The 13,410-nt window shown below is 32.7% G+C and overlaps 2 protein-coding genes across 5 annotated transcripts; one reads left to right on the top strand and one right to left on the bottom strand.

The window, feature by feature from the left end:
* The first annotated feature begins 4,984 nt into the window (after positions 1-4,984).
* Positions 4,985-10,972, top strand: amt-3 (Putative ammonium transporter 3). The gene is made up of 11 exons (NM_063360.7): positions 4,985-5,112; positions 6,238-6,348; positions 6,396-6,686; positions 6,935-7,423; positions 9,200-9,393; positions 9,440-9,565; positions 9,619-9,749; positions 9,797-9,924; positions 9,976-10,113; positions 10,164-10,368; positions 10,530-10,972. The coding sequence occupies exons 1-11, from the start codon at positions 5,061-5,063 to the stop codon at positions 10,726-10,728; spliced, it is 2,064 nt and encodes a 687-aa protein (NP_495761.2). The 5' UTR covers positions 4,985-5,060; the 3' UTR covers positions 10,729-10,972.
* On the bottom strand, positions 10,918-13,391 carry M195.2 (the record flags this gene model as incomplete). Of its 4 annotated transcripts, NM_001276735.4 has the most annotated exons (9): positions 10,918-11,324; positions 11,368-11,555; positions 11,876-12,010; positions 12,054-12,269; positions 12,362-12,502; positions 12,547-12,643; positions 12,731-12,880; positions 12,929-13,053; positions 13,308-13,391. In NM_001276735.4, 9 exons carry the CDS (start codon positions 13,353-13,355, stop codon positions 11,057-11,059), a joined length of 1,368 nt encoding a protein of 455 aa, NP_001263664.1. The 4 variants fall into 4 exon arrangements, with proteins under 4 accessions (NP_001263664.1, NP_001382718.1, NP_495760.2 ...); NM_063359.6 differs by lacking the exon at positions 13,308-13,391 and having other exon boundaries at positions 10,961-11,324; positions 12,929-12,993; NM_001395803.1 differs by lacking the exons at positions 12,731-12,880; positions 12,929-13,053; positions 13,308-13,391 and having other exon boundaries at positions 10,929-11,324; positions 12,547-12,655.
* Between the last annotated feature and the right edge of the window lie 19 nt (positions 13,392-13,410).

Raw genomic sequence — 13,410 nt, 5'->3', positions numbered from 1 at the left:
GAAGCTTATTTAATCCGGCTTTTTAAATATCATTAGTTATTTTCAATGAAAACCCACTTATAGTTCAATTGCCGTCGCCAGCATATATGTTTTAGATAACCATTAAAATCATACGAGTCAATATAAAAAATTTGAAGATTCCCACAAGTTCTAACAATAAAATTCTAATATCCGATTAGTTTGATATTAAGAAGATTGCAAGGGTTTCCCATATTCCCATTATTATTTTCACATCAAAATCCCCTTTGTGGATGTCTTGGTTTCTTTTCAAATATTTTAAATTGATTCCTTGTTTGAACTGTATACATTTCGCAAAAGAAAATTCCGTTACTCAGCATTTGCACATGTTTGGCCCAAAAAATTAAATTGGTTCAGAAATTGGCAAAGGTTGGGAAATCTTGGTTTGGTTTCGCCCAAGTGTATCAGCTTGATTCAAATCTTGCCAAACTTTAAGTCAAACTTTTCAAGTTTTATTTTTGAACTTTTGTGAGCTACTGGCAAAAGTGGGACCAAAATTAGTTAAAATTACCAACTTCTGAACCAAACTATAATTTTTTGAAAAAAAAATTGGTGCCATTAAAAAGTTTATTATTTTTTATGCCTAATATGCATTATATGCATTAACTTTTTCTATAATCTAACACTTCAAAAAATATGTCATTCTAAATACCAAATGCTCTTTTTTCCATTTTGTAGTCATTCCCGATTTTTCAAAAACGAAATAGTGATTTCTATGGTAACGGGTAGAAAATGACGAAATGAACGTTTCGAAGCAAGCAAAAAACAAAGAAAAAACAAGAAATCAAAATAAAAAACGGAACATTTTCATTTTGTTTTGTGTTTTCTACGTCTGCTCTTGTTTTTATCATGAGGTATATTTTAGGCTAGTGCAACAAAAATCATGCAACTTAAAATAGTCTAAAGATGAATAATTTTTTGAAAAATTTGAAAAATATAATTCTAGACTAGATTTCCCACCAAAATACGTCAAATTCGATTTCAGCATGATTCATACACTTGCTCAACACTTTTTCATTTACTGATGAATTCTCGAAAAAACGAACTTTTCCCTCAACTTCTTCTATTTCTCTCCCATTTTCTTCCCACACACATAAAATGTTTGTATAATTGAGGAAAAGAGGGTGGAAGCTCTCCTCGCAAACACTTCCGCTCAGTCCATTCACCCAAAAACGGCTGAGCGAATAAACTATTACCTAACAACCAAAAACAACTATATTCTCTTTTTTGCGAACATTTGTACTTGTTTTGTTTGGGGTTTGCTCAAAATTGTATTTAAATGGTTTCAACTTTGAGCTTCAAGTTTCACTAGTTTTCCACTTCATAAACATTTTGTTGATTTCCAAACGAAACTACAATAAATCCCTAGAAATGATCAAGCAGTTTGTTCATTAAAAGATGAAATCTTGAAAACAAAACTTTTGCTCTGCATCAATAAAATTCAGTGAATCTTTTCAACTACAAAATATTCTTTGATGTGCCGGATTAAAAAAATTTTCAAAACTACAATTCTAAACTCTTATGTGAAATTGCTCTGTTTTCATTCACTTTTTTCATTATTTTCATTGTTCGAATTCTCTGAATTTGAAATTCGCCGATGTTGGAGAATGGTTCCAGATGGAAAGGTGTTCGTACGAAATGCAGTTTTTCCAGGAAAAAAACTTAATAAAAAAGGAAGTCCAAAGAAAAGAAAATTCAAGACCGGAAGTCAAAACTTTCAAGCTTTACAAAAGATTAACTTTTAGACGAAAAAAGTTCTGTGAACTCTTTTTTTTAGTATTTTCCCCCGATAAAATTATTGATCTCTTTGATCATGAAAATATGTTTTCTTGGAACCTTCATTCTAATTGATTGTAATTTTCCAAAAAAAAAAACGTTCTGGCACATTCACTGTCATTTCTTTTAGGTTCCCATAAATTTTGTTCCCGTTTTCTTTTAACTTGAAAAGCACATCCATCGTGTTGACACTTTGACGACGACACCCCATTCACACTCGTTTTTCAAAAAAAGTTGGCTTTTTATTAGCTGTCTTCAGAGTTTTCGCAAATTTCAATCAATTTCCTTTTAGTTTTGTGAGAGAACTTTTGAGCATTTGGATCTCGACAATTTTGCAGAAAAGTTGGGGGAAATTAAAAACTGAAAAAGGGTAGGGTGGTTAGAGATTGATGACTTTTGAAGTAATATTTTGGAGGGAAATACGTCAAAAGTGATGACGTAAATTATAAGGCTAATACTACTATTTGATAAAGATATTATATTCAGTGAGGTATTTGAGACAAAACGATTTCAGTCCTATTTTTAGCAATTCTCACTATTTTCTCGAAACATTCAAATTTAAAAAAAACGCGAGTTTCTTGAGTTTAACAAAGCGGAACAAAACGCTGATTGGTCTGAAAATCTCGCTTTGAAGGACATTCAACTAATGATATTTTTCAAGTTTTTATTGTATTCCATCATTTAATAGTATTGAGATTATTTTAAAACAAAACCTCAATTGGTATGCTCCACCTTCGAGGTTTTTGATATCAATATCTATGATTAAAATTTGGCAGTTAGACCCAAAAGTTAAAAAAAAGCTTTATTTCGAAATTCTAAAAACCACCAGGAAACGAAACCCAAAAGTATCTCAACTGGGCATTACCTTTTCTCGATCAATTTCATAATATTTCTCACCCACCCTTTTTTCTTTACTTTTTCACATGAGCTGTCCACACCACAAAACCAAAATTATCTTTTGTTCTGATATATTTCTTTTCAATTTCCAAATTGAGTACATTCAAGGTGCTGTGAGAACTTGAGCAGATTTTCTTAGTGCTTTACCTAATCGATATGAAAAAGTTAAAGTTTGCATGCAGCTGCAATTTGCCACTCAATTCAAGGGCTGTATTTATCTCTCACAAAACTTTTCGAGAATTTTTTCCAAGCTTTTTCAACATTCTAAAAACATTTTTTTAAAATCAAAATCTTATATGCATTAAACTATTTGAAGCATGAAGGTGTTTTTTTCTGAATTTTTCAACAAAATCAAACAGATAATTGTATACCGTCAGTTAAAGTAGTATATCCCTGACTGATTTCTTATTCCAAAGTTGGAAGACTATTTTATTTCAGGAAAATGTTTTAAATCGATTTAAAAAACAAAAGATGTGTCTACGAACACATTTTTCTAAATTTGAACTAATTTTTGGCTGAAATTAGCAATAACAATTAAACAACGCCTATTGCAGCTGCTTTCCGATTTTTGAGTATTTTATTGATGTCATTATTCAAATTTTCAATCTGATTCTGAACCAGAAAATTATATAAATTACACCCACTCTTTCAAAATTCAATTTTAATCTTATTCATTTTTTTTCATTTCAAATTCTTTATTCTTGCGTTTTATCTAGGTTGATTTCCATCAACTTTTTAATTTTTAAGCTGCTAAAACGTTTTAAAGCTAAATTATTTCAACCTTAAACCATCAAAAACCACGAAGAAGAGGGCTTCTGACTATAAACATTTTTTGAATTCGACCTACAAAAACCTACCAAAAATTATATATTTTTAATATACGAATTCCCCCATTTTTTGTGGTCAACTCCCTCTCATTTTTAGTTCTCTGCTTCTTTTCAATCTACCACACCTTCGTATTCTTGCTCGAAAATTCTTGTCCGAAAATCTCGTTATCCACGCTCGACCAACATCTCCTGAATACATGGAATAACCTTTTTATTTTTGATTTTCGGAATGGAAAAAAGTGTATTCAAACTGACAATAGAGAGCACAAAAGAACGTTGCTTGATTTAATTCCAACTTAAAAAAGCTCAAAAATTCCACATCTCAACTTAGTTTTTGTTTGAGATTGTATTTTTTGTAGTCAAACAAATATTAATTATAATTTTGGAAGTCTATTCATTTTGAAACAAAAAAGATGACGATATTCTCAAATTTGACACCACCCTCTTGCAAAACTCCCTCGCCTTTTTTTCTGTTTTCCTATTTTCTAGTACTTTGAGCTTAGAGCTCAAAACCAAACCCCATGGTGACTGGAAAGAGATTGGTGTGTTTTATTTTTTTTTCAAATTATTTTTTTAAAAGTTATCTATGATTATTCTGTAATCTCAACAGGGAAGAGAAGAAAAAATGTGTGTTTTTTTTCTAAAATCAACTAAAAAAGCAGTTTAGAGCATTCATCAAAAAATAAAAGTTTGAACTCAAAAGTCTCTGTCGGGAACCAAAAATTTGTAAAGTGACCATCGATATCTTTTTTTTTCCGATGATATCTTCAGATTTAGCTTGTTTCTGATAGTTCATAACAGTATCCTTGTTTGCGCTTCACAAAAAGCGACAGTATATAGTCACCAACTATTCAGGAACTAGATTTCTTTGTTTTTATTGTTTTCTGTCTGGAATCTTTTAAAAGCCCCATTGTAATATTTTATGCATACTTATTGTACGATATGGCTCACTTTTTTCAGAAGCTGTCTTCTCATTCAGAATAAGAAATCTGTGTCACAACACACAGTTGAAAGAAGTCTCGAAAAAAAAAATCGTAGTCCCACTTTTATGTAGCCAATAATTTATTGTTTTCCTAATGGTTGATCTATTGCTTTTTTAATTTTGGGGGGTTTTCTGAATGCTTTTGAAGAATTGAAAAATATTTTTTACATGTTAAGTGTTTGTATTTGATTTTTTTTTTTCAGTGTTGCAAATAAGTAACTCCCTGGGATTTTTTAAAAAATCTCTATGAATAGTTATTTTGACTGATCTTGTGTCACTTCTCTGAAAACCCCTCCAAAACCGTGTTCTTTCTGTTTCCTATTCATTTTTGTTCAGCTGCTCTAAATCGTTTTCGTCTTCCTCCAAAAACAGCTGAAAATGACCTCCGTTTTGCTTCTTTTCTTGTTTTTTCTTCCTCCTTTCCTATTTTTCCATGTCTCATTTTCAGTGTCTCAATCCCAGAACGCCTAACTTTTTTTTCCAGCTTCCAGTAATCCGGCATATAAAAAACAATGATCGAGTGACGGCGGAACAAGAGAAAAAAAATTGTCAAAAGAATAATGGCAGGACCGGAAGGATCTATCTTCAATGCTTCCGCTATGCAAATCGTTCGTAAGTGTTTTGTCTTGATTTTGCAAAAAAAAATAAATAAAAGAAATGAGAATTTTACTAATATCTGGGAAAACGAAAATGATTAAATTTTTACAATCTCTCAATTGGAATTCCCAAATATAAACCGTATCAAAAAAAATAAAATTTTTTCAGAAAGTTGTTGATCCTGCAAGAAAATAGTGACTTTTTTTAATGACTTTTTTCTTTTCAAAACTTTTTTAATTTATTCTTTTTAGAAAACAATTAAACACAGTCCCACGAGAATTTTACACATTTCCTCGTTTTTATATTTTTTTTGAAACTTGTAGCTTTAGGACTTCTTGGAAAAAACAAGAAAGACCGATTGTTTAGGTAGATATTCAATGTTATTTTATCAACTCGAAATCTTGTTCTTATAAATAACTAGTCTTGTTAAAATTTTTGAAAGTTAAATTTCTTTTATGGACTAAAAATGAAGAACGGTTCAATTTATGTGGGAATTCAGGGAACCTGTTATTGAAATTAAAACATGCACTTACGTTTTGTTATAAATACAAAACTCTAGAATTTTCAAAAGTTTGTTTTCTTGATTTGCGAAAAAGTTTAACATGCAAGTACACCTTGCACCTGAAAATATTAATTCCGTTTTCAATTTCAAATTTATTTGATATTTTTTTACTTCAAGAAATGTCCCCCTAAAGTTTTTGTTCAAGTATGTGTCTATGTGTTTTGTCTGGAACTTACAAGACAACCTATATAGAGCAGACCAATTTTTTTCGGGGAAAATGGGAACATTTTCTACGGAAAGAAGGTGAGGGACACTTTTGTCTGAAAGAGAAAAAGACAACAAATGACTGACTGATTGATGTGTTTGACATGTGATTACGAATTGTTGGAGGGCTATGAAATGCAAAGAGAAAGAGAATAAAATTATAGGGAAGTATGGAGAATTTACTAAAACTTACTTATTTGGAACCTTTTATGAAGGTCTATGATTCTATTACTTCTGAAATTTCAACCGATCATCAGTATAAAGTTGAACCTCACGGTAAGCAGAGTTTTTAAATAGATTTATTGAAAGAATTTCACCAAAAAAGTTCGAAATTGTATTTTACATATTTTACACTTAATTATATCTATTTACAGAAATCCATCACTACGCAGAAGGCTCCGTCACGCCTGAAGTAGACAAATTATACCAAGACGATGCAGTATGGATCATCTCTAGCAGTTTTATTATTTTCACTATGCACTCGGGTAACATTCAGAGTATCACCTGTATTTACGTTAACTTTTATTTCTAGGTTTTGGTCTATTGGAATCAGGAAGTGTATCAGCAAAAGACGAAGTGAATATAATGGTTAAAAACGTGGTGGATGTTGTATTTGGCGGGCTTTCCTACTGGTCATGTGGTTTCGGATTCTCATACGGTGATATTCCGGAATGGCGAAATCCTTATGTTGGATTTGGAAAGTTTTTCTACGATCCAACGAGAGATTATGGCACAAGGGAGACGATAAATCAAGAAGGATGGTCATATGCAAGTTTTTTGTTTCAATTATCATTGGCTACAACTGCATCAACAATTGTTTCAGGTGAGTATTATCAAATAAATATTTGAATAGAACCTGAATAAAAACAGTTAAATCTAGGAAAATTGGTAATTTTAGTTTTTTGAAATTATCTTTTATTATAAAAAGTTTTTTAAATATATATATTTATATATTTTATATTTTATATATTTTATATATTTTTTATATAGTTTTTTATATATATAGTATTTAAAAATTTTATTATAAAAAGAAACTATGTTTCACTCATTCTAATGTTCAATTATTTACAGGCGCAGTAGCAGAACGAGCAAAACTGAAATCATACATCCTTCTTGGTTGTATCGTTATTTTAATCCAAGCCCTGCCTGCACATTGGGTTTGGGACAAAGAAGGAGTATTCTACAAAAAAGGAGTAGTTGATTTTGCTGGTTGCTCTGCCGTTCATTTGGTCGGAGGGATTATTGGACTCATTGCCACAGTATTTCTAAAACCACGAAGAAATCGATTTAATGAAGACAGTGTTCATCAAATGAGTAGTCCTACAAACGCTTTACTAGGAACATTCCTGTTGTGGTGGGGATGGTTTGGTATAAATGCGGGATCAGTTTGGGGAATAACTGGTGGAAGATGGAGACTTGGAGCACGAGCAGCTGTTGCCACAATTATGGCGTCGATTGGAGGAGGTGCCACTGCAATTACGATTAGTTTTGTGAAAACTAAAAAATTACAAGTCAACTTTCTAATTAATGGGATACTTTCGTCGATTGTATCAATCACAGGTTTAATTGATCAACTAAATTTTATAAACAATAGGGGCAAACAACTTTTTGAATGAAAAATCCAATAGAATGAAAAAAAGAAGTTAGGCTCTATTGAAGTGCGGTTGAAGTGCAAAAATTATTATATACAATGCAATGTCTTGCTAAATTCGTTAAATTGCGTATCTTCAAACTGGCGTATCTTGAAAAGTACACCTCTAGAAAAGATATTTTCAATTAACAAAATAATTAGAAAAATTTCTACTTTCTTTTGCATCACTTTTAATTGCAAAATATCAATTATTTGTTGATTTACATAGCTTCGAACACATTTTACCAAAATCCACCGATTTTTTTGAGAACTGTTCTGCTCGACCAGTCATAACTCAACATCCATTAAACTTCAGAAAAAAGAGTTTGCAAAATAGTAACAGAAAAATATTTTGCAACATTTTATCAATCTAAAGTTTTTTGATATTTCCATGTTCAGCCAAGTTACAGACCGTTTTTTGAAAAAATCCAGTTTCTTCCATAAAATGTTCATATCCAACGCAAAAACTTGAAAATTGGACAAAACATCGCAATTTTTAATGCTCTATCAGGTTCCATCAAACAAGTTCAAAAAATAACGTACATCTCCAAAATCGTCCTCGGCTCCGAAAAATGAAATCGGACTTTTGCCTTTCGGAAAATGACAAAAAATGAAATTGGGATATTTGGGTCGAAAAAAATGTTTTTAGAAAGCAGAGAACACGTTATTTACGATTACCATGTTTATTTTTGATGAATTTTCGTTTCAAACGACCTGAAATTAAAACATGAACCTAATTATATTCTCACGTGACACTTTTTCGCTTAAAAAGACTGGGATTTGATCAGGGTTTCAATGGTTTTTAAGCAAATAAAAATGTCACGTGAGAATGAAAATAGGTTCATGCTTTAATTTCAAATCTTTTCAATAGATAAATCATCCCAAATGAACACGAAATTCGTAAATAGCGTGTTCTCAGCTTTCTAAAAACATATTTTTAGACCCAAATATCCCAATTTAATTTTTTGTCATTTTCCGAAAGGCAAAGGTCCGATTTCATTTTCCGGAGCGGAGGACGATTTTCGAGATGTACTTTATTTTTGAAATTATTTTGATGGAGTCTGATAGAGCACCAAAAAGTACGATGTTTCGTCCGAATTTCAAGTTTTTACGTTGGATATGAACAGTTTTATGGATGAAACTGGATTTTTTCGAAAAACGGTCTGTAACTTGGCTGAACATAAAAATATCAAAAAACTCAAAATTGATAAATTGTTGCAAAATATTTTGCAGTCTATTCTACAAACTCTTTCTTCCGAAATTTAATGAATTTTGGGCCATGACTGATAAAACAGAAAAGTTTTCAAGAAATTTCGTGGCTGTTAGTAAAATGTGTTTGACTCTGTGTAGCTCAACAAATAATTGATATTTTGCAATGAAAAGTACATTTAATCATTTCGTCAATAAAACATGTTTTTAGACTTGGATTTTTCAAGATAAGCCAGTTTGAAGATACACAATTTAACGGGATTAGGAAGTAATTTGGTCCACTGAGCGTAATGTATCATACATACACCTAGAGTTAGTTAGCAAGCATAGCAAGATATTGCATATAAATATAATCATTTTTGCATGTCAACGTAAAGTCTTATATCACAGTACTTTCATTTTATCGGATTCCTCATGAACAAAAGTAAAACCAGACAAAACAACCGAATTGCTTGCGAAGAACCTCTAAATACAAAAAACCATTTCTGTATTTTCAGCCATTTGCGCAGTATCCCGTCCATGGCATGCTTTAGTTATAGGATCAATATCATCTGTATTTTCAATAGCTGTTCTACCACTTTTGGATCGTCTTCATATTGATGACCCAGTTGGAATTGTTCCAATTCATCTGACATCTTCCATATGGGGAATGATTGCAGTAGGTATATTCTGTGAAGAAGATAAATATTTGGTTTGTTTTAATCAAATATACTAACAATGCACATTTCTGTTTTCAGGGAAGTGCCACAAATAACCGATCGGGGCTTTTGTATTCTTGGAGTTTTGAACTACTTTGGGTACAATTACAGTGTACCGCTGCCATTTTAATATATTCAGCTACCACAGGATTTTTAGCTCTTTTTGTGAGTTTTTATAAGTTTTTCCTAATTGAATTTCTCCTATAATCTAATTTTAGCTAATCAGCAAGAGTCCACTTGGTCTTCGTGTTACCGATTACGAAGAACAAATTGGTGCTGACGTCATTGAACATGGTTTGGCTGGAACAAATGTAGCAAGATATGTATTAGAAAAACCATTATCCACAAGGTAAGTGATCAATTTTGCATAATACTCACAAATCTTTAAATTTTCAGAACATTTCAAACAGTCACAAAAGCCATCACAAAATGGAAAATGTTGGCTAAAAAGAAGAGCCGCCAGAAAAGAATGGAAGCTGCAAAATTAAAGAGACAAGAAGAGCAGGAGACATTCACAAATGGAAGTGAGTATATTTTATTTTAAGTTATTCAAATTCAATGTATTTATTTTTCAGCTGCCATAGCAAATGGCAATGGAAATGTTCTCCACCATCGCACAAATGCAACCGAGAGTAATGGAACGGGTGCTCCCAAACGATCCAATGGTCCTGCATTCAATAATCAAATTACACCTTTAGCAGTTAGCAGTACTGGTAATTATTCAACTTTTAAATACTTTAACTTATCATATTATCTGTTTCAGTATCTACTGCTAGAAATGGTCCAAGTACGGGCAGAAGAACAGAGTCTACAGCTATTGAGATTGAACAACCAATAGAAGCTGTTCCTCCGGAAGTAGTTGCTGCTGCTGTACTTCCTCCAGAAGAACGGCCTGGTCCCTCTACAAATTCAAACGTATCGATCGAGGCTAGTGTGGAGAAGTCACCAAGTTCTTCAACATCTAGACGGTAAGTTTCTTTACAAACTACGTAGATCTAAAAACATTGCAAATACCAAAGATCCACAGTCCTGAAAATGTAACCAGGATTTTTAAACCTTGTAATATAATAGAATATCAAAAATTGCAAGACAAAAATTAAAACTCAATTAAATGGAAATAAATTTTCAGATCAATATCCATTCGATCTTCTCCATCTATACACACAGTCTCTGCAATTAGTACAGCTGCACCAGACTCGCGACCATCAACAGCTTCTGCAACATCTATCATTTCAAAGAAATCTAGCAAAAATTCGACGGTTGGCAAATTTGTTAAAGCACCAGCTCCAAGAGCCTTATCACCGCCGGATAATAATCCACCTGTTTGAAAAATTTGCATTTTTTGCTATTAAAATCTCCAATCAACACCGGGTGTTTCCTTGTTAGTTTTATTATTTTTAAATTTGTAACGTTTCTGGCTTCAATTTCGGGTTTTCTTTTTCTCGTTCACAAAATTTTTTGAATAGTATCTATTCAAAACCTTTCAGTTGAAAAGCTTCAATTGTACTTAAGCGCAGTAATATTTGTATTTATTGGATTATATTTTCGAAAATAAAATATTTTAATTTGGTTTTTAGTCGAAAATTTGAAAGACAACGGGAACAAGCATGGCAATAAATATTGATGAACATTTAAATAAATAAATAATTTAATTTTTTAAAGAGAGGTAGGAGATGGTGAAGATGACGTTGAAGCCGATGGTTTCAACGGAGCAAGCGAAATATTAATTTTTATTGGTTGAGCAGATGAAGCAGGTGCTTGATCGGCGGAAGGTGTGAAAAGTTGTGCAGAGTTCCGTTGCACTTGAGGACTTGTACAGGCAGAGTCACATTGTGGAGAACATTTGTCAAGGCAACTAGATGGAGGAGCTGATTTCTGAGTTACACAGGCTAGCTGACAAACTGATTGACACTCCGAAGAACATCTGAAGAGTTTAACTTTGAAGTATTCACATAATATTCACTCACCTTTGCTGGGGATCAAGTAGTACTGGGTATGACTGTGGGGCTTGTGTACTTGGTTGTGAAGCCACAGTTGGTGCACAAACTTCATTGCATGTATTTCTACAATTTGTTGGGCAGCCTTCGGTTGGTTGTGGTGAAAGTTGAGCACACGAATTTGCACATCCAGTTTGACACTGGGCCATGCAATTTGGCTGAAATTACTTCAATAATTAATAATAATGTTACAAACGTTTAAAGAAAAACTGAAACAATTTTAGGATTAAAGGTGGAGTAACGAAATCAGTGAAATGTTTTTGACTTTTTAAAATACATATTCGGAATCAGTGAAAAATTCGGATTTATTAAGAAATATATCCCAGATTTCGGTCCTCCTGCAATACAAAATGGGCACTTCTGGTTTTAGATACGGGAAAAGAACTTTCCGAACATTCTTAATGTAGTTTTTTTTATGACCTCGATGACTAATATGCAAAAAAAGTCACTTGGCAGTTTTTTTTTTCAACCAACACACCTGTTGCTGAGGCGCTGCTTGAGGAATTGAGGCAGGAATTGTCTGAGTAGTTTGTGCAATTGGTTGTGATGCTTGTGGCTGCGCCTGTTGTTGAGGACTGTTTTGAGGAGATTGCTGTGGTTGTTGTTGTTGAACCTGATTAGATAATTTGTTTTGATAGAAAAAATGAATGGAAAACCTGGATTTTTATTTTAATCGGTGCGTTAGTAGTGGTGGTTTGAGTTGGTAATTGTGGTGATCCTTGTGGTGATTGAGATGGACACATCGAAGAGCAAGTGTTTTGGCACGTAGCATCGCACGTGGATTGGGAAACTCTATTTGAGCAAGAAGAACGGCAAGTGTCCGAGCAAGTAGACATGCATTTTGCTCCATCATCCAGTACTTTGATACTCACCTGGAAAATAGTTAGCTTTGCAATATCAGATTTAAATATTAACTTTTGAAATATATTACTGATTAAAAAAAACAAAAAAATTAAAACTATACCTTCAATGGTGTCTGTGTTGTTGTTTGTGATTGTGAAGAGCTTGCTGAAGGGTTTGATTGACAAACTCGAGAGCACGATCGATTACAAGAGCTTGCACATTGCGACGAACTGTACTGTTTTTGTTGACAAACGTTTGAGCACTAAATACTTTTAATATGCATGATTTTCATATTCAAAATAAAACCTGTGAATTACAACCCGAAAGACATGATTTTCCAGCGACTGCTCGAATTACAGATGGTTGGTTTTTAATTTGAACAATTGAAGAGGATGAAGTCGGCCTGAAAATATTACAATTTTAGACATTAGAGAATCTTAAAGGCGTTTCAAGGGTGTTCATGCCAAAAGATGCAGATAAGATTTCTTACGCGAATTGTTTGTTACATGCATTTACACACGTATTCTGGCAATTCATACGACATCCGAATCCTCCGGAAGACGAGCAAGTCGGTCGACACGTGGAACGACAGGAATTGGCACACGAAGAAGAAGCTTGACATCCACAAGAAGATGTTGAACTGGAACTGGACGGACGTTAGGCAGGAAGACGAGTAATTGATACTTACGGGAGTGGGGAGCATGAACATACACGATTTGAGATGTTTGTAGAAGTTGAACATTTACAAGCCATTTGAGGTTTCGATGAACATCCGCATTGGCGTTTGCTTCGTGTTGGGGATTTCGCATCAGTCTAGAATTTGAACTTAGACTTAAATATTTATTGAAAAGTGATTGGCTATGGTGCAAGTTTACAATTTTCATCTAATTTTTGGTTTTTCACCTTGTTCTTACTATGATTAATAATTTTCAGTTAAAAATCAAAATAGTTCTAAAACACTAACATATACTTTTATTGTGCTACTAAAAGTAAGATTGCTAGAACATTTAAGTACAATATCAAAAAAAAAAATCAGTTTTCAGTTTTCTAAGAAAAAAGTTAAATACCGTGTGAATAAAAAATAGAACTAAGAATATCAAAACAGTATTTTTCATGCTGATGTCGTTGGCAGATACCTCGTTAGTTGGACTACGTACTGAATGTCCAGGA

The sequence above is a fragment of the Caenorhabditis elegans genome, chromosome II (genome assembly GCF_000002985.6).
Source record: "Caenorhabditis elegans chromosome II".
Taxonomy (NCBI): Eukaryota; Metazoa; Nematoda; class Chromadorea; order Rhabditida; family Rhabditidae; genus Caenorhabditis; species Caenorhabditis elegans.
Note: the sequence above shows the minus strand (reverse complement) of the source record. Positions and strands in the feature narration are given on the sequence as shown.

Coding starts and splice junctions, on each gene's coding strand:
- amt-3 (NM_063360.7), top strand. CDS start 5,061: ATGGCAGGACCGGAAGGATCTATCTTCAATGCTTCCGCTATGCAAATC. Junction 5,113..6,237: donor TTCCGCTATGCAAATCGTTC/GTAAGTGTTTTG, acceptor ATCTATTTACAG/AAATCCATCACTACGCAGAA. Junction 7,424..9,199: donor GTCGATTGTATCAATCACAG/GTTTAATTGATC, acceptor CTGTATTTTCAG/CCATTTGCGCAGTATCCCGT.